This window comes from Oncorhynchus mykiss, chromosome 29 (assembly GCF_057628025.1).
Source record: "Oncorhynchus mykiss isolate SJ-2025 chromosome 29, ASM5762802v1, whole genome shotgun sequence".
Taxonomy (NCBI): domain Eukaryota; kingdom Metazoa; phylum Chordata; class Actinopteri; order Salmoniformes; family Salmonidae; genus Oncorhynchus; species Oncorhynchus mykiss.
Genome location: NC_143050.1, coordinates 8,732,501 through 8,752,500, shown reverse-complemented (window position 1 = coordinate 8,752,500; position 20,000 = coordinate 8,732,501). Strand labels below are relative to the sequence as shown.

Here is a 20,000-nt window from a genome sequence, read left to right as displayed (position 1 = left end):
TGGACTGTGCGACGACCCCCACCACCTCAGCATAGAGGTCAGCCACCATGTGCATGTTCCCTGTGTTGGGACCGAGGTAGCCCTCCTTGTACTTGAAGTGTTTGAAAGCCAGGTTAATAACTTCCTGAATCAACCCATCCATCAGAGGATGGAGTGGGATCTGAGGAGAGAGAGAGAGTGAGGGGGAGGGAGGAAAATAAGGAAGGAAGGAAGGAAGGAAGGAAGGAAGGGGATGAAGAGAGAGAGGAGAGAGAGAAGAGAAGAGAAGAGAAGAGAAGAGGAGAGGAGAGGGGAGAAGAGAGGGGAGTCTCTTTTTCAGGACCTCGTCTTTCAAAGATAATTCGTAAAAATCCAAATAACTTCAAAGATCTTCATTGTAAAGGGTTTAAACACTGTTTCCCAGGGTTCGATGAACCATAAACAATTAATGAACATGCACCTGTGGAACGGTCATTAAGACACTAACAGCTCACAGACCGTAGGCAATTAAGGTCACAGTTATGAAAACTTAGGACACTAAAGAGGACTTTCTACTGACTCTGAAAAACACCAAAAGAAAGAAGCCCAGGGTCCCTGCTCATCTGCGTGAATGTGTCTTAGGCATGCTGCAAGGAGGCATGAGGACTGCAGATGTGGCCAGGGCAATAAATTGCAATGTCTGTACTGTGAGACGCCTAAGACAGCTCTACAGGGAGACAGGACAGACAGCTGATCATCCTCGCAGTGGCAGACCACGTGTAACAACACCTGCACAGGATCGGTACATCCGAACATCACACCAGCGGGACAGATACAGGATGGCAACAAGAACTGCCCGAGATACACCAGGAACACACAATCCAACCATCAGTGTTCAGACTTTCCGCAATAGGCTGAGAGAGGCTGGACTGAGGGCTTGTAGGCCTGTTGTAAGGCAGGTCCTCACCAGACATCACCGGCAACAACGTCACCTATGGGCACAAACCCACCATCGCTGGACCAGACAGGACTGGCAAAAAGTGCTCTTCACTGACGAGTCGCGGTTTTGTTTCACCAGGGGGATGGTCGGGTTCGCGTTTATCGTCGAAGGAATGAGCGTTACACCGAGGCCTGTACTCTGGAGCAAGATCGATTTGGAGGTGGAGGGTCCGTCATGGTCTGGGGCGGTGTGTCACAGCATCATCAAACTGAGCTTGTTGTCATTGCAGGCAATCTCAACGCTGTGCGTTACAGGGAAGACATCCTCCTCCCTCATGTGGTACCCTTCCTGCAGGCTCATCCTGACATGACCCTCCAGCATGACAATGCCACCAGCCATACTGCTCGTTCTGTGCGTGATTTCCTGCAAGACAGGAATATTAGTGTTCTGCCATGGCCAGTGAAAAGCCCGGATCTCAATCCCATTGAGCACGTCTGAGACCTGTTGGATCGGAGGGTGAGGGCTTGGGCCATTCCCCCCAGAAATGTCCAGGAACTTGCAGGTGCCTTGGTGGAAGAGTGGGGTAACATCTCACAGCAAGAACGGGCAAGTCTGGTGCAGTCCATGAGGAGGAGATGCACTGCAGTACTTAATGCAGCTGGTGGCCACACCAGAAACTGACTGTTACTATTGATTTTGAACCCCCCTTTGTTCAGGGACACATTATTCCATTTCTGTTATGTTCATACAAATATTTACACATGTTAAGTTTGCTGAATATAAACGCAGTTGACAGTGAGAGGACGTTTCTTTTTTTGCTGAGTTTATATCAGCTAACCACATCATATACTATAGCACTCTTGTGCCCGACGGCACATTCAATCACCTGGCAACCATTGGTTGCAACGTCTGAGCAGGGGAACGCGACCATAATATGCAGCGTTTGGTGATGAACCACACAGCTTTACCTGTTTGAGTACTTCTATGAGCACCAGGGAGAAGATGAAGTCTATGGCCAGATCCCTCCTCTCCAGCAAGTAGTCCTTCTGCTGCTCATCACTGAGAGAGAGAGAGAGAGAGAGAGAGAGAGAGAGAGAGAGAGAGAGAGAGACAGAGACAGAGACAGAGACAGAGAGAGATGAGAGAGAGACAGAGAGAGATGAGAGAGATAAGGAAAGAAAGACAGAGAGACAGAGAGAGAGAGAGAGAGACAGAGAGAGATGAGAGAGAGACAGAGACAGAGAGAGAGAATAAAGACAGAGAGACAGAGAGAGATGAGATAGAGATAAAGAAAGACAGAGAGAGAGAGAGAGAGAGAGAGATAAAGAAAAACAGAGAGATAAAGAGAGAGAGACAGAGAGAGAGAGAGAGAGAGAGAGAGCGAGAGAGAGAGAGAGAGAGAGAGAGAGAGAGAGAGAGACAGAAAGGAAATGGGTTTAGAACATTTTGTAAGTCAGTTCATTATTTCACAGTTCATTATTTATTGTAGTAGTATCTACCTCTTGGACTTGGTATTGGCCCTGGGTCTGTATTCATGACTCTCGTCCTCTAGTCCATTTTGTCGTTTATACCAGTCAAACAGTGTCTTCAGAATGGAGGGGAGACAGTACTCAGCCAGAGAACTCATTGTACTGATTAACTAGAGAGAGAGAGAGAGAGAGAGAGAGAGAGAGCGAGAGAGAGAGAGAGAGAGAGAGAGAGAGAGAGAGGCAGGGAAAGAGGGAGGGAAGGGAGAGAGAGAGAGAGGCAGGGAGAGAGGGAGGGGAGGGAGGGAGAGAGGCGGGAGGGAGGGGAAGAGATGTGGAGAGGAGGAGGACAGAGAGAGGAGGGAGTGGAGAGGAGAGGATGAGGAGGACAGAGAGAGGAGGGAGTAGAGAGGAGGACAGAGAGAGGAGGGAGTAGAGAGGAGAGGAGGAGGACAGAGAAAGGAGGGAGTAGAGAGGAGAGGAGGACAGAGAGAGGAAGGAGTGGAAAGGAGAGGAGGAGAAGGAGGAGGACAGAGAGAGGAGGGAGTGGAAAGGAGAGGAGGACAGAGAGAGGAGGGAGGGGAAAGGAGAGGAGGAGTAAGACAGAGAGAGGAGGGAGTGGAGAGGATGAGGAGGACAGAGAGAGGAGGGAATGGAGAGTAGGACAGAGAGAGGAGGGAGTAGAGAGGAGGACAGAGAGAGGAGGGAGTGGAACAGAGAGGAGGAGGAGGACAGAGAAAGGAGGGAGTGGATAAAGAGGGGGAAGAGAGAGATATGTTTAGTCTGTTCTCTCAAAATAAATGTCCCACATATTTCTAGGTTTATTTTTCCATCATCCTTGATGAGTTCAATGTGGTTCATGCTGGACTATAAACCAGTTTTACCACCAGAGAGAGATAAGATACAAAAGAAACACACACACTAGCATTACCTGTCGTTAACAGTAATACTAGCACCTTCCAGTAGCATAGACGCTAGCATTGCCTGTCCTTAACAGTAATACTAGCACCTTCCAGTAGCATTGACGCAAGCATTACCTGTCGTTAACAGTAATACTAGCACCTTCCAGTAGCATAGACGCTAGCATTGCCTGTCATTAACAGTAATACTAGCACCTTCCAGTAGCATTGACGCTAGCATTACCTGTCGTTAACAGTAATACTAGCACCTTCCAGTAGCATTGACGCTAGCATTACCTGTCGTTAACAGTAATACTAGCACCTTCCAGTAGCATTGACGCTAGCATTACCTGTCGTTAACAGTAATACTAGCACCTTCCAGTAGCATTGACGCTAGCATTACCTGTCGTTAACAGTAATACTAGCACCTTCCAGTAGCATAGACGCTAGCATTGCCTGTCGTTAACAGTAATACTAGCACCTTCCAGTAGCATTGACGCTAGCATTACCTGTCGTTAACAGTAATACTAGCACCTTCCAGTAGCATTGACGCTAGCATTACCTGTCGTTAACAGTAATACTAGCACCTTCCAGTAGCATTGGCGCTAGCATTACCTGTCGTTAACAGTAGTACTAGCAGATTCCAGTAGCATTGAAGCTAGCGTTACCTGCTGTTAACACATACCTGGTCAAACTGTAGATCCTCTCCTCTCTGTAGTGACTTGTTGAGAGGCTTCTCCTATAGAGTGGAGAGGAGAGGAGAGGAGAGGAGAGGAGAGGAGAGGAGAGGAGAGGAGAGGAGAGGAAAATGGTGATTAGTTATGACATATACGTATACTTTGTGACAGTTCACAGCTCAGGTGCTAAGTTTAGTCTCTCTTTTTCTCCCTTCATCACTCACCAGGTAGAGGTCTTAAAGAGCCCGGGTGGACCAGAAATGGACCCGATATGGACCCGATATGACCCCAATATGGACCCGATATGACCCCGATATGGACCCCAATATGGACCCGATATGGACCCCGATATGACACCGATATGGACCCCAATATGGACCCAATATGGACACCGATATGACCCCAATATGGACCCGATATGACCCCGATATGGACCCCAATATGGACCCGATATGGACCCGATATGGACCCCAATATGGACCCGATATGACCCCAATATGGACCCCAATATGGACCCCGATATGACCCCGATATGGACCCCAATATGGACCCCGATATGGACCCCGATATGACCCCAATATGGACCCGATATGACCCCGATATGGACCCCAATATGGACCCGATATGACCCCAATATGGACCCGATATGACCCCGATATGGACCCCAATATGGACCCGATATGGACCCCGATATGACCCCGATATGGACCCCAATATGGACCCCAATATGGACCCAATATGGACACCGATATGACCCCGATATGGAGCCGATATGGACCCCGATATGACCCCGATATGGATCCCGATATGGAACCCGATATGGACCCCGATATGGAACCCGATATGGACCCCGGTATAACCCCGATATGGACCCAATATGACACCGATATGGAACCTGATATGGAACCCGATATGACCCCGATATGGAACCCGATATGGACCCCGATATGGAACCCGATATGGACCCCGGTATAACCCCGATATGGACCCAATATGACACCGATATGGAACCTGATATGGAACCCGATATGACCCCGATATGGACCCGATATGGGACCCGATATGGGATCCGATATGACACCGATATAACCCCAATATGGAACCTGATATGGAACCCGATATGACCCCGACATGGACCCGATATGGGACCCGATATGGGACCCGATATGACACCGATATAACCCCAATATGGAACCTGATATGGAACCCGATATGACCCCGATATGGAACCCGATATGACCCCAATATGGAAACCGATATGGACCCCAATATGGGGCTGATATGGACCCCGATATGGAGCCGGTATGGAACCCGATATGAACCCGATATAACCCGATATGGAACCTGATATGGAACCCGATATGGACCCGATATGGACCCGATATGGACCCGATATGGATTCCAATATGGAACCTGATATGGAACCCGATATGACCCCGATATGGACCCGATATGGACCCGATATGGGACCCGATATGGGATCCGATATGACACCGATATAACCCCAATATGGAACCTGATATGGAACCCGATATGACCCCGACATGGACCCGATATGGGACCCGATATGGGACCCGATATGACACCGATATAACCCCAATATGGAACCTGATATGGAACCCGATATGACCCCGATATGGAACCCGATATGACCCCAATATGGAAACCGATATGGACCCCAATATGGGGCTGATATGGACCCCGATATGGAGCCGGTATGGAACCCGATATGAACCCGATATAACCCGATATGGAACCTGATATGGAACCCGATATGGACCCGATATGGACCCGATATGGACCCGATATGGATTCCAATATGGAACCTGATATGGAACCCGATATGACCCCGATATGGACCCGATATGGGACCCGATATGGGACCCCGATATGGACCCCGATATGGAACCCGATATGACCCCGATATGGAAACCGATATGGACCCCGATATGGGGCCAATATGGACCCCGATATGGAGCCGGTATGGAACCCGATATGAACCCGATATAACCCGATATGGAACCTGATATGGAACCCGATATGGACCCGATATGGACCCGATATGGATTCCAATATGGAACCTGATATGGAACCCGATATGGAACCCGATATGACCCCGATATGGAACCCGATATGACCCCGATATGGAAACCGATATGGACCCCGATATGGGGCCGATATGGAGCCGATATGGACCCGATATGACCCCGATATGGACCCGATATGACCCCGATATGGACCCCGATATGGACCCGATATGGACCCCAAATTGGGAACCCGATATGGAACCCGATATGAACCCCGATATGACCCCGATATGGAGCCGGTATGGAACCCGATATGAACCCGATATAACCCGATATGGAACCTGATATGGAACCCGATATGGACCCGATATGGACCCGATATGGATTCCAATATGGAACCTTATATGGAACCCGATATGACCCCAATATGGAACCCGATATGGAAACCGATATGGACCCCGATATGGGGCCGATATGGACCCGATATGACCCCGATATGGACCCGATATGACCCCGATATGGACCCCGATATGGACCCAATATGGACCCCGATATGGAACCCGATATGAACCCCGATATGACCCCGATATGGACCCCGATATGAACCCCGATATGGACCCCGATATGGAACTGGTAATGACCTGAGAACTGAGACCAGATTAGGGGTAATTTTTCACCTGAAACCCCCAGATTAATGAATTAGATGAACTTGTATTTGTAAAATGTTTTAAACTAGTAATATGTCGATATTTAGCTAATAATAATATAGCATAGCTTTGATTTCAACCCTGTCTAAAATGCCAAAGGTTTTGACTGTTTGGAACTCTATGGAGGAGAGCTGCTCTTCTCCTGTTCTGACCAGTGTGGCTATCAAAATACGATTGCTGTCCTTGTTATGAAATTACAACTTTACCCTGTTTGTGTAAAAATGAACAAAGGCACTCTGTTTAAAGCAAAACGACTAAAACCATGTGTGATCTCGCTCTCCTCTCCGTAGCCGACTATGACTAAGACCTTTAAACAGGCTAACATTCACAAGGCCGCAGGGTCAGACGGATTACCAGGATACGCAGTCAGAAAATGAGCTGACCAGCTGTCAAGTTTCTTCACTGAGTTGTTCAACCTATCTCTGGCCCAGTCTGTAATACCAACATGTTTCATGCAGACCACCATAGTCCCTGTGCCCAGCTTTGAAAGGCTGGTCATGGCTCACATCAACACCATCAACACCATTATCCCAGAAACCCTAGACCCACTCCAATTTTGCATATGTATGTAGCATACTACTAAGAGATCCACAGATGATGCAATCTCTATTGCACTCCACACTGCCCTTTCCCACCTGGACAAAAGGAACACTTATGTGAGACTAAGCTAAGGACCCTGGGACTGAACACCTCCCTCTGCAACTGGATCCTGGACTTCCTGATGGGCCGCCCCCAGGTGGTAAGGGTTGGTAACAACACATCCGCCACGCTGATCCTCAACACAGGGGCCACTCAGGGGTGCATACTCAGTCCTCTCCTGTACTCCCTGTTCACCAATGACTGCATGGCCAAGCACGACTCCAACACCATCATTAAATTTGCAGACGACACAACAGTGGTAGGACTGATCACCGACAATGGTGAGACAGCCTAAGGGAGGTCAGAGACCTGGCCATGTGGTGCAAGGACAACAACCTCTCCCTTAAAGTGATCAAGACAAAGGAGATGATTGTGGACTACAGGAAAAGGAGGACCGAGCACGCCCCCATTCTCATCAACGGGGCTGTAGTGGAGCAGGTTGAGAGCTTCAAGTTCCTTGGTGTCCACATCAACAACAAACTAACATGGTCCAAACACACCAAGACAGTCGTGAAGAGGGCGCGACAAAGCCTATTCCCCCTCAGGAAACTGAAAAGATTTGGCATGGGTCCTGAGATCCTCAAAAGGTTCTACAGCTGCACCATCGAGAGCATCCTGACTGGTTGCATCATCGCCTGGTATGGCAACTGCTCGGCCTCCGACCGCAAGGCACTACAGAGGGTAGTGCGTACAGCCCAGTACATCACCGGGGCCAAGCTTCCTGCCTTCCAGGACCTCTACACCAGGCAGTGTCAGAGGAAGGCCCAAAAAAACTAGTCATAGACTGCTCTCTCTGCTAACGCACAGCAAGCAGTACCGGAGTGCCAAGTCTAGGTCCAAGAGGCTTCTACAGCTTCTACCCCCAAGCCTTAAGACTACTGAACAGCTAATCAAATGGCTACGCAGACTATTATCATTGCCCCCCCAAATAAAATGTGATTTGATTTGATTTACAGTCTTAGTTCAACAAGCTGCTGCCATTCATTCACAGAAGATCATAGGTATTGTAATATATCATAGTATATATATTATATCAAGCATTAGTGAACCAGCAGGATGTTACATCGGCGGTTCGTAACGTTTGAATAGATTTTCGGACTGATTCATGTTACATTTTCAGTCAAATGAAATGCAATTTGTCATGCGCTTCGTAAACAACAGGTGTTTACTATGAGTGTTTACTTGACTATGAGTGTTTACTATGACTATGAGTGTTTACTATGAGTATTTACTATGAGTGTTTACTATGACTATGAGTGTTTACTATGACTATGGTGTAGACTAAGTGTGTTTACTATGAGTGTTTACTATGACTATGAGTGTTTACTATGACTATGGTGTAGACTAAGTGTGTTTACTATGAGTGTTTACTATGACTATGAGTGTTTACTATGAGTGTTTACTATGACTATGAGTGTTTACTATGACTATGATGTAGACTAAGAGTGTTTACTATGAGTATTTACTATGAGTGTTTACTATGACTATGCTGTAGACTATGAGTGTTTACTATGAGTGTTTACTATGACTATGAGTGTTTACTATGACTATGATGTAGACTATGAGTGTTTACTATGACTATGGTGTTTACTATGAGTGTTTACTATGAGTGTTTACTATGACTATGGTGTTTACTATGACTATGGTGTAGACTATGAGTGTTTACTATGAGTGTTTACTATGACTATGGTGTAGACTATGAGTGTTTACTATGAGTGTTTACTATGACTATGGTGTAGACTATGAGTGTTTACTATGACTATGGTGTAGACTATTAGTGTTTACTATGAGTGTTTACTATGACTATGGTGTAGACTATGAGTGTTTACTATGAGTGTTTACTATGACTATGGTGTAGACTATGAGTGTTTACTATGAGTGTTTACTATGACTATGGTGTAGACTATGAGTGTTTACTATGAGTGTTTACTATGACTATGGTGTAGACTATGAGTGTTTACTATGACTATGGTGTAGACTATGAGTGTTTACTATGACTATGGTGTAGACTATGAGTGTTTACTATGAGTGTTTACTATGACTATGGTGTAGACTATGAGTGTTTACTATGAGTGTTTACTATGACTATGGTGTAGACTATGAGTGTTTACTATGAGTGTTTACTATGACTATGGTGTAGACTATGAGTGTTTACTATGAGTGTTTACTATGACTATGGTGTAGACTATGAGTGTTTACTATGACTATGGTGTAGACTATGAGTGTTTACTATGACTATGGTGTAGACTATGAGTGTTTACTATGACTATGGTGTAGACTATTAGTGTTTACTATGAGTGTTTACTATGAATGTTTACTATGACTATGGTGTAGACTATGAGTATTTACTATGAGTGTTTACTATGACTATGGTGTAGACTATTAGTGTTTACTATGAGTGTTTACTATGAGTGTTTACTATGACTATGCTGTAGACTATGAGTGAAATGCTTCCTTACAGACAATACCGAGAGAAACAGAAAAATAATAACACAAGGAATAAATACACAATGAGTAAAAATAACATGGTTAAATAACCCTAACCCTAATATCCCTAACAAACACACACAGCTTCATCTGTAAAGCAGATCCTCATTATTTGCTTTAGCTTGGCTTATCTAAATCTAGTGGCATGTCTCAGTGACACACAGTGACATTTGTTAGAGACAACCTTTAAACTATTAGACTGATGAAAGTCAGCTGAGACTAAGAGATAAGGAGAGAGGGAGAGAGGGAGGGAGAGAGAGGAAGAGAGAGAGCGAGAGAGAGGGAGAGGGGGAGAGAGGGAGGGAGAGAGGAAGAGAGCGGGAGAGCGAGAGAGAGAGAGAGAGGGGGAGAGAGAGAGGAAGAGAGCGAGAGAGATAGAGAGAGAGAGAGAGAGGGGGGGGGGGGGAAGGGAGAGGGAGAAAGAGAGAGAGAGAGAGAGAGAGAGAGAGAGAGAGAGAGAGAGAGAGAGAGAGGGAGGGAGAGAGAGAGGGAGGGAGGGGGGAGAGATGGAGGGAGAGAGAGAGAGAGAGAGAGAGAGAGAGAGAGAGAGAGAGAGGGAGAGAGAGAGAGAGGGAGGGAGGGGGGAGAGATGGAGGGAGAGAGAGCGAGAGAGAAAAATGGGACAAACACCAAATTGAGACTCTGCATGCAGAATTCTGCAAAGATATATCCTCAATGTACAATGTAAAACACCAAATAATGCATGCAGAGCAGAATTAGGCCGATACCCGCTTATGATCAAAATCCAGAAAAGATACGTTAAATTCTACAACCACCGAAAAGGAAGCGATTCCCAAACCTTCCATAACAAAGCCATCACCTACAGAGAGATGAACCTGGAGAATAGTCCCCTAAGCAAGCTGGTCCTGGGGCTCTGTTCACAAACACAAACAGACCCCACAGAGCCCCAGGACAGCAACACAATTACACCCAATGAAATCAAGAGAAAACAAAAAGATAATTACTTGACACATTGGAAAGAATTAACAAAAAAACAGAGCAAACTAGAATGTTATTTGGCCCTAAACAGAGAGGACACAGCGGCAGAATACCTGACCACTGTGACTGACCCAATCTTAAGAAAGGCTTTGACTATGTACAGACTCAGTGAGCATAGCCTTGCTATTGAGAAATGCCGCCGTAGACAGACCTGGCTCTCAAGAGAAGACAGGCTATGTGCTCACTGCCCACAAAATGAGGTGGAAACTGAGCTGCACTTCCTAACCTCCTGCCCAATGTATGACCATATTAGAGAGACATATTTCCCTCAGATCACACCGATCCACAAAGAACTTTAAAACAAATCCTATTTTGATAAACTCCCATATCTACTGGGTGAAATACCACAGTGTGCAATCACAGCAGCAAGATTTGTGACCTGTTGCCACAAGAAAAGGGCAACCAGTGAAGAACACACACCATCAAAATTGTACTTTAAATACTTTAACTATTGTACTTTAACTATTTGTACATCATTACAACACTGTATATACACAAAATAAGACATTTGAAATGTTTTTATTCTTTTGGAACTTCTGTCTGTATAATGTTTACCGTTCAGTTTGATTGTTTATCTCACTTTTGTTTATTATCTCTTATCACTTGCTTCGGCGATGTTAACATGTGTTTCCATGCCAATAAAGTCCTTAAATTTAATTTAACCTCATTGAGAGAGAGAGAGAGAGAAAGAGAGAGAGAGAGACAGAGAGAGAGAGAGAGAGAGAGAGAGAGAGAGGGAGAGAGAGGGATAGAGAGGGAGAGAGAGAGGGGAGAGACAGAGACAGAGAGAGAGAGAGAGAGAGAGAGAGAGAGAGAGACAGAGAGAGAGAGAGAGAGAGAGACAGAGAGAGGGAGAGAGAGGGATAGAGAGGGAGAGAGAGGGAGAAAGAGAGGACGATGGAGGGAGAAAGAGAGGGAGAAAGAGGGATAGAGAGGGATAAAGAGAGGGGGAGAGAGGGAGAAAGAGGGATAGAGAGGGATAAAGAGAGGGAGAGAGAGGGAGAGAGAGGGACAGAGAGGGAGAAAGAGGGTTAGAGAGGGATAAAGAGAGGGAGAGAGGGGAAGAGAGGGAGAAAGAGAGGGAGAGAGAGAGAGGGACACAGAGGGAGAGAGAGGGATAAAGAGAGTGAGAGAGAGGGATAGAGGGAGAAAGAGAGGGAGAGAGAGGGGAAGAGAGGGAGAAAGAGAGGGAGAGAGAGGGACAGAGAGGGAGAGAGAGGGATATAGAGGGAGAAAGAGAGGGAGAGAGAGGGATAGAGAGGGAGAGAGACACTGCACTGACCAGTGGTTCGGCCATGATGATGCGTATCTTCCTCTCGGAGACGGAGGTGAAGTTAGCGAACAGACTCTTGAGGACGAACTCCCCTGGCTTGCTCTCGGGGTCCACAGTAACGGGCACCATGGCGACGGGACCCTTCCTCTCTGACGAGGGACCGCTGGTGGGGTGGAGGGGTGGCTTTAAGCCCACCGGAGAGGCTATGGAGAGAGGATATCAATAAATGAATCAATCAGTCAGTCACATTCATGTCCTGTTTTTAACATGAGATGCTGCAGAAACAATCAATCAATCAATCAGTCAATCAAACCCACAGCAGATCAAAGGTGACATGCCGGCTGTTCAGCTGTGTTCATATCACATGTTATGAACCAACTTTTTATGCTGCTGTACAGGAAACATAGTTCCATCAATTACTAGGATATAGTCTAAATACAGTACTCTCCCTCTCTCTGTCTCCCTCTCTCTGTCTCCCTCTCTCTGTCTCCCTCTCTCTGTCTCTCTCTCTCTGTCTCTCTCTCTCTGTCTCTCTCTCTCTGTCTCTCCCTCTGTCTCTCTCTCTCTCTGTCTCTCCCTCTCTCTCTGTCTCTCCCTCTCTCTCTGTCTCTCCATCTCTCTGTCTCTCTCTCTGTCTCTCCCTCTGTCTCTCCCTCCCTCTGTCTCTCTGTCTCTCCCTCCCTCCCTCTGTCTGTCTCTCTCTCTCCCTCTCTCTCTCTGTCTCTCCCTATCTCTCTCTCTCTCTCCGTCTCTCTCTTTCTCTGTCTCTCTCTCTCTGTCTCTCCTCTCTCTCTCTTCTCTCTCTGTCTCTCTCCTCTCCCTCCCTCCCTCTCTCTCTCTTTCTCTCCCTCTCTCTCTGTCTCTCCCTCTCTCTCTGTCTCTCCATCTCTCTGTCTCTCTCTCTGTCTCTCCCTCTGTCTCTCCCTCCCTCTGTCTCTCTGTCTCTCCCTCCCTCCCTCCCTCTGTCTGTCTCTCTCTCTCCCTCTCTCTCTCTGTCTCTCCCTATCTCTCTCTGTCTCTCCCTCTCTCTCCCTCTGTCTCTCTCTCTCTCTCTCCCCCCTCTCTCTCTCTCTCCGTCTCTCTCTTTCTCTGTCTCTCTCTCTCTTTCTCTCTCTCTCCTCTCTCTGTCTCTCTCCTCTCCCTCCCTCCCTCTCTCTCTCTTTCTCTCTCTGTGTCTGTGTCTCTGTCTCTCCCCTCTATGTCTCTCTCTCTCTCTCTATCTCTACTCTCTCTGTCTCTCTCTCTTTCTCTCTCTCGCTCTCTCTGTCTCTCTTTCTCTCTCTCTCTCTCTCTCCTCGCTCTGTCTCTCTCTCCTCTCTCTCTCTCTCTCTCTCCTCCTCCCTTCTCCACCACAAACCTCCTCCACCATGGATCTCCTCCACCATGAACCTCCTCCCTCCTCCAACACGAACCTCCTCCACCATGAACCTCCTCCACCATGAACCTCCTCTACCATGAAACCTCCTCCACCATAAACCTCCTCCACCATGAACCTCCTCCACCACGAACTTCCTCCACCACGAACCTCCTTCACGTGTCCACAACTCCTCCACCATGAACCTCCTTCATGTGTCCACAACTCCTCCACCATGAACCTCCTTCACGTGTCCACAACTCCTCCACCATGAACCTCCTTCATGTGTCCACAACTCCTCCACCATGAACCTCCTTCATGTGTCCACAACTCCTCCACCATGAACCTCCTTCATGTGTCCACAACTCCTACATCCTCAATGGCTCCACACTATAATAGCCTGCAATCAGACCCTCTATTCTAAACTAGTTACATGAAGGACTTCATCCTACCTACAGAGAAGAATGTCCTACTGTATAAAATTACACACACACACACACACACACACACACACACACACACACACACACACACACACACACACACACACACACACACACACACACACACACACACACACACAGCCCTTACCAAGGCCCTTAATGAAGCTGATGACATTGGCCCGGCTCCATCTCACTGGCACCTCCATGGTGACACACAGAGAAAGACAGAGAGGACCAGAGAGAGAGACGGATGACCAGAGAGAGACAGAGAGGACCAGAGAGAGAGAGAGAGGACCACAGAGAGAGACAGAGAGGACCACAGAGAAACAGAAATGACCAGAGAGAGAGAGAGAGGACCACAGAGAGAGACAGAGAGGACCACAGAGAGAGACAGAGAGGACCACAGAGAGACAGAGAGGATCACAGAGAGAGAGAGAGAGAGCACCACTGAGAGAGACAGAGAGGACCACAGAGAGAGACAGAGAGGACCACAGAGAGAGACAGAGAGGACCACAGAGAGACAGAGAGGACCACAGAGAGAGACAGAGAGGACCACCGAGAGAGACAGAGAGGACCCCAGAGAGAGACAGCGAGGACCACAGAGAGAGACAGAGAGGACCACTGAAAGAGACAGAGAGGACCACAGAGAGAGACAGAGACAACCACAGAGAGACAGAGAGGACCACAGAGAGAGACAGAGATGACCAGAGAGAGCGAGAGAGGACCACAGAGAGAGACAGAGAGGACCACAGAGAAACAGAGATGACCAGAGAGAGAGACAGAGGACCACAGAGAGAGACAGAGAGGAACACAGAGAAACAGAGATGACCAGAGAGAGAGAGAGAGGACCACAGAGAGAGACAGAGAGGACCACAGAGAGAGACAGAGAGGACCACAGAGAGAGAGAGAGAGAGAGAGAGAGAGAGAGAGAGAGAGAGAGAGAGAGAGAGCGAGAGAGAGAGAGGACCAGAGAGAGAGACAGAGAGGACCACAGAGAGAGAGAGGACCACAGAGAGACAGAGAAGACCACAGAGAGAGACAGAGATGACCAGAGAGGCAGAGAGGACCACAGAGAGAGACAGAGACAACCACAGAGAGACAGAGAGGACCACAGAGAGAGACAGAGATGACCAGAGAGAGCGAGAGAGGACCACAGAGAGAGACAGAGAGGACCACAGAGAAACAGAGATGACCAGAGAGAGAGACAGAGGACCACAGAGAGAGACAGAGAGGAACACAGAGAAACAGAGATGACCAGAGAGAGAGAGAGAGGACCACAGAGAGAGACAGAGAGGACCACAGAGAGAGACAGAGAGGACCACAGAGAGAGACAGAAATGACCAGAGAGAAAGGCAGAGATGACCACAGAGAGAGACAGAGAGGACCACAGAGAGAGACATAAATGACCAGAGAGAGAGGCAGAGATGACCACAGAAAGGACCATAGAGAGAGACAGAGAGGACCACAGAGAGAGACAGAGGGTGGAAGGTATGGGCGTAGGGGTAGGAGGGCAGGGGATGAAGGGGGCTCTGGTTGTCTTACTCCCCCATGACAGTATCCAGTAGCAGTGGCTCAGAGCCCACGGGGATCACAGGACAGGAGAGGGACAGGTACCTACCAGAAGAGCACTACTACTCTTCCATTAGGATCCAAGAGAAAACCGCTGGAGCACCACTCTACTCCACCATGATGGTCTCCATGGTTACCACACACAGGCAGGAGGCTAGACCAGGTTACCACACACAGGCAGGAGGCTAGACCAGGTTACCACACACAGGCTGGAGGCTAGACCAGGTTACCACACACAGGCTGGAGGCTAGACCAGGTTGCCACACACAGGCTGGAGGCAAGACCAGGTTGCCACACACAGGCTGGAGGCCAGACCAGGTTACCACACACAGGCTGGAGGCTAGACCAGGTTGTGTGTCCACTGGGGCTGGAGGCTAGACCAGGTTGTGTGTCCACTGGGGCTGGAGGCTAGACCAGGTTGTGTGTCCACTGGGGCAAAGCTAAGCTAGCAGATCACCAATTCCCAAAGAAAAAACAGGAGAGGATCAGGTTCTGAAGTTACTCCATGACAGAAGGGATACCGGAAGGTTCAAAGAGAGCAGACAGCAAACTCTCAGCACTAAAGGGTTGAACGTGAAGAGGACAGTCTCAGTACTATTATTAAAGATGAAGAGGACAGTCTCAGAACTAAAGGGTTGAACGTGAAGAGGACAGTCTCAGTACTATTATTAAAGATGAAGAGGACAGTCTCAGAACTAAAGGGTTGAAGATGAAGAGGACAGTCTCAGTACTATTATTAAAGATGAAGAGGACAGTCTCAGTACTATTATTAAAGATGAAGAGGACAGTCTCAGAACTAAAGGGTTGAAGATGAAGAGGACAGTCTCAGTACTATTATTAAAGATGAAGAGGACAGTCTCAGAACTAAAGGGTTGAAGATGAAGAGGACAGTCTCAGTACTATTATTAAAGATGAAGAGGACAGTCTCAGTACTATTATTAAAGATGAAGAGGACAGTCTCAGAACTAAAGGGTTGAAGATGAAGAGGACAGTCTCAGTACTATTATTAAAGATGAAGAGGACAGTCTCAGTACTATTATTAAAGATGAAGAGGACAGTCTCAGTACTATTATTAAAGATGAAGAGGGCAGTCTCAGTACTATTATTAAAGATGAAGAGGACAGTCTCAGTACTATTATTAATGATGAAGAGGACAGTCTCAGTACTATTATTAAAGATGAAGAGGACAGTCTCAGTACTAAAGGGTTGAAGATGAAGAGGACAGTCTCAGTACTATTATTAAAGATGAAGAGGACAGTCTCAGTACTATTATTAAAGATGAAGAGGACAGTCTCAGTACTATTATTAAAGATGAAGAGGACAGTATCAGTACTATTATAAAAGATGAAGAGGACAGTCTCAGTACTAAAGGGTTGAAGGTGAAGAGGACAGTCTCAGTACTATTATTAAAGATGAAAAGGACAGTCTCAGTACTATTATTAAAGATGAAGAGGACAGTCTCAATACTATTATTAAAGATGAAGAGGACAGTCTCAGTACTATTATTAAAGATGAAGAGGACAGTCTCAGAACTAAAGGGTTGAACGTGAAGAGGACAGTCTCAGTACTATTATTGAAGATGAAGAGGACAGTCTCAGTATTATTATTAAAGATGAAGAGGACAGTCTCAGAACTATTATTAAAGATGAAGAGGACAGTCTCAGTACTAAAGGGTTGAAGGTGAAGAGGACAGTCTCAGTACTAAAGGGTTGAAGGTGAAGAGGACAGTCTCAGTACTATTATTAAAGATGAAGAGGACAGTCTCAGTACTAAAGGGTTGAAGATGAAGAGGACAGTCTCAGTACTATTATTAAAGATGAAGAGGACAGTCTCAGTACTATTATTAAAGATGAAGAGGACAGTCTCAGTACTAAAGGGTTGAAGGTGAAGAGGACAGTCTCAGTACTAAAGGGTTGAAGGTGAAGAGGACAGTCTCAGTACTATTATTAAAGATGAAGAGGACAGTCTCAGTACTAAAGGGTTGAAGATGAAGAGGACAGTCTCAGTACTATTATTAAAGATGAAGAGGACAGTCTCAGTACTATTATTAAAGATGAAGAGGACAGTCTCAGTACTATTATTAAAGATGAAGAGGACAGTCTCAGAACTAAAGGGTTGAAGATGAAGAGGACAGTATCAGTACTATTATTAAAGATGAAGAGGACAGTCTCAGTACTATTATTAAAGATGAAGAGGACAGTCTCAGTACTATTATTAAAGATGAAGAGGACAGTCTCAGTACTATTATTAAAGATGAAGAGGACAGTCTCAGTACTAAAGGGTTGAAGATGAAGAGGACAGTCTCAGTACTATTATTAAAGATGAAGAGGACAGTCTCCGTACTATTATTAAAGATGAAGAGGACAGTCTCAGAACTAAAGGGTTGAACGTGAAGAGGACAGTCTCAGTACTATTATTAAAGATGAAGAGGACAGTCTCAGAACTATTATTAAAGATGAAGAGGACAGTCTCAATACTATTATTAAAGATGAAGAGGACAGTCTCAGTACTATTATTAAAGATGAAGAGGACAGTCTCAGTACTATTATTAAAGATGAAGAGGACAGTCTCAGTACTATTATTAAAGATGAAGAGGACAGTCTCAGAACTAAAGGGTTGAAGATGAAGAGGACAGTATCAGTACTATTATTAAAGATGAAGAGGACAGTCTCAGTACTATTATTAAAGATGAAGAGGACAGTCTCAGTACTATTATTAAAGATGAAGAGGACAGTCTCAGTACTATTATTAAAGATGAAGAGGACAGTCTCAGTACTAAAGGGTTGAAGATGAAGAGGACAGTCTCAGTACTATTATTAAAGATGAAGAGGACAGTCTCCGTACTATTATTAAAGATGAAGAGGACAGTCTCAGAACTAAAGGGTTGAACGTGAAGAGGACAGTCTCAGTACTATTATTAAAGATGAAGAGGACAGTCTCAGAACTATTATTAAAGATGAAGAGGACAGTCTCAATACTATTATTAAAGATGAAGAGGACAGTCTCAGTACTATTATTAAAGATGAAGAGGACAGTCTCAGAACTAAAGGGTTGAACGTGAAGAGGACAGTCTCAGTATTATTATTAAAGATGAAGAGGACAGTCTCAGAACTATTATTAAAGATGAAGAGGACAGTCTCAGTACTATTATTAAAGATGAAGAGGACAGTCTCAGTACTAAAGGGTTGAACGTAAAGAGGACAGTCTCAGTACTAAAGGGTTGAAGGTGAAGAGGACAGTCTCAGTACTAAAGGGTTGAAGGTGAAGAGGACAGTCTCAGTACTATTATTAAAGATGAAGAGGACAGTCTCAGTACTAAAGGGTTGAAGGTGAAGAGGACAGTCTCAGTACTAAAGGGTTGAAGGTGAAGAGGACAGTCTCAGTACTATTATTAAAGATGAAGAGGACAGTCTCAGTACTATTATTAAAGATGAAGAGGACAGTCTCAGTACTAAAGGGTTGAAGATGAAGAGGACAGTCTCAGTACTATTATTAAAGATGAAGAGGACAGTCTCAGTACTATTATTAAAGATGAAGAGGACAGTCTCAGTACTAAAGGGTTGAAGATGAAGAGGACAGTCTCAGTACTATTATTAAAGATGAAGAGGACAGTCTCAGTACTATTATTAAAGATGAAGAGGACAGTCTCAGTACTATTATTAAAGATGAAGAGGACAGTCTCAGTACTAAAGGGTTGAAGATGAAGAGGACAGTCTCAGTACTAGTATTAAAGATGAAGAGGACAGTCTCAGTACTAAAGGGTTGAACGTGAAGAGGACAGTCTCAGTACTATTATTAAAGATGAAGAGGACAGTCTCAGTACTATTATTAAAGATGAAGAGGACAGTCTCAGTACTATTATTAAAGATGAAGAGGACAGTCTCAGTACTATTATTAAAGATGAAGAGGACAGTCTCAGTACTATTATTAAAGATGAAGAGGACAGTCTCAGTACTAAAGGGTTGAAGATGAAGAGGACAGTCTCAGTACTATTATTAAAGATGAAGAGGACAGTCTCAGTACTATTATTAAAGATGAAGAGGACAGTCTCAGTACTATTATTAAAGATGAAGAGGACAGTCTCAGAACTAAATGGTTGAAGATGAAGAGGACAGTATCAGTACTATTATTAAAGATGAAGAGGACAGTCTCAGTACTATTATTAAAGATGAAGAGGACAGTCTCAGTACTATTATTAAAGATGAAGAGGACAGTCTCAGTACTATTATTAAAGATGAAGAGGACAGTCTCAGTACTAAAGGGTTGAAGATGAAGAGGACAGTCTCAGTACTATTATTAAAGATGAAGAGGGCAGTCTCAGTACTATTATTAAAGGTGAAGAGGACAGTCTCAGTACTATTATTAAAGGTGAAGAGGACAGTCTCAGTACTATTATTAAAGATGAAGAGGACCGTCTCAGTACTAAAGGGTTGAAGGTGAAGAGGACAGTCTCAGTACTATTATTAAAGATGAAGAGGACAGTCTCAGTACTATTATTAAAGATGAAGAGGACAGTCTCAGTACTATTATTAAAGATGAAGAGGACACTATCAGAACTAAAG

General features: G+C 45.6%; 1 protein-coding gene across 10 annotated transcripts in view; it reads right to left on the bottom strand.

Moving 5' to 3' along the window:
* LOC110510242 (FRY microtubule binding protein b) overlaps nt 1-20,000 on the bottom strand; it is a 173,151-nt gene that overhangs the window by 116,307 nt on the left and 36,844 nt on the right. For 7 of the 10 annotated variants that reach the window (XM_090226461.1, XM_090226462.1, XM_090226465.1 and 4 more), the window contains exons 1-6: nt 14,018-15,399; nt 12,082-12,275; nt 3,949-4,002; nt 2,398-2,537; nt 1,867-1,957; nt 1-160 (exon numbers count right to left, since the gene is read on the bottom strand). The exon at nt 1-160 is cut by the window's left edge and continues 1 nt beyond it. In XM_090226461.1, coding sequence (XP_090082587.1) covers nt 1-160; nt 1,867-1,957; nt 2,398-2,537; nt 3,949-4,002; nt 12,082-12,275; nt 14,018-15,269 — 1,891 coding nt within the window. In that variant the 5' untranslated portion in view covers nt 15,270-15,399. Of the gene's footprint in view, nt 161-1,866; nt 1,958-2,397; nt 2,538-3,948; nt 4,003-12,081; nt 12,276-14,017; nt 15,400-15,487; nt 15,904-20,000 lie in introns of those variants that run through there. The other 3 variants (XM_090226469.1, XM_090226470.1, XM_090226471.1) reach the window with 2 other exon arrangements.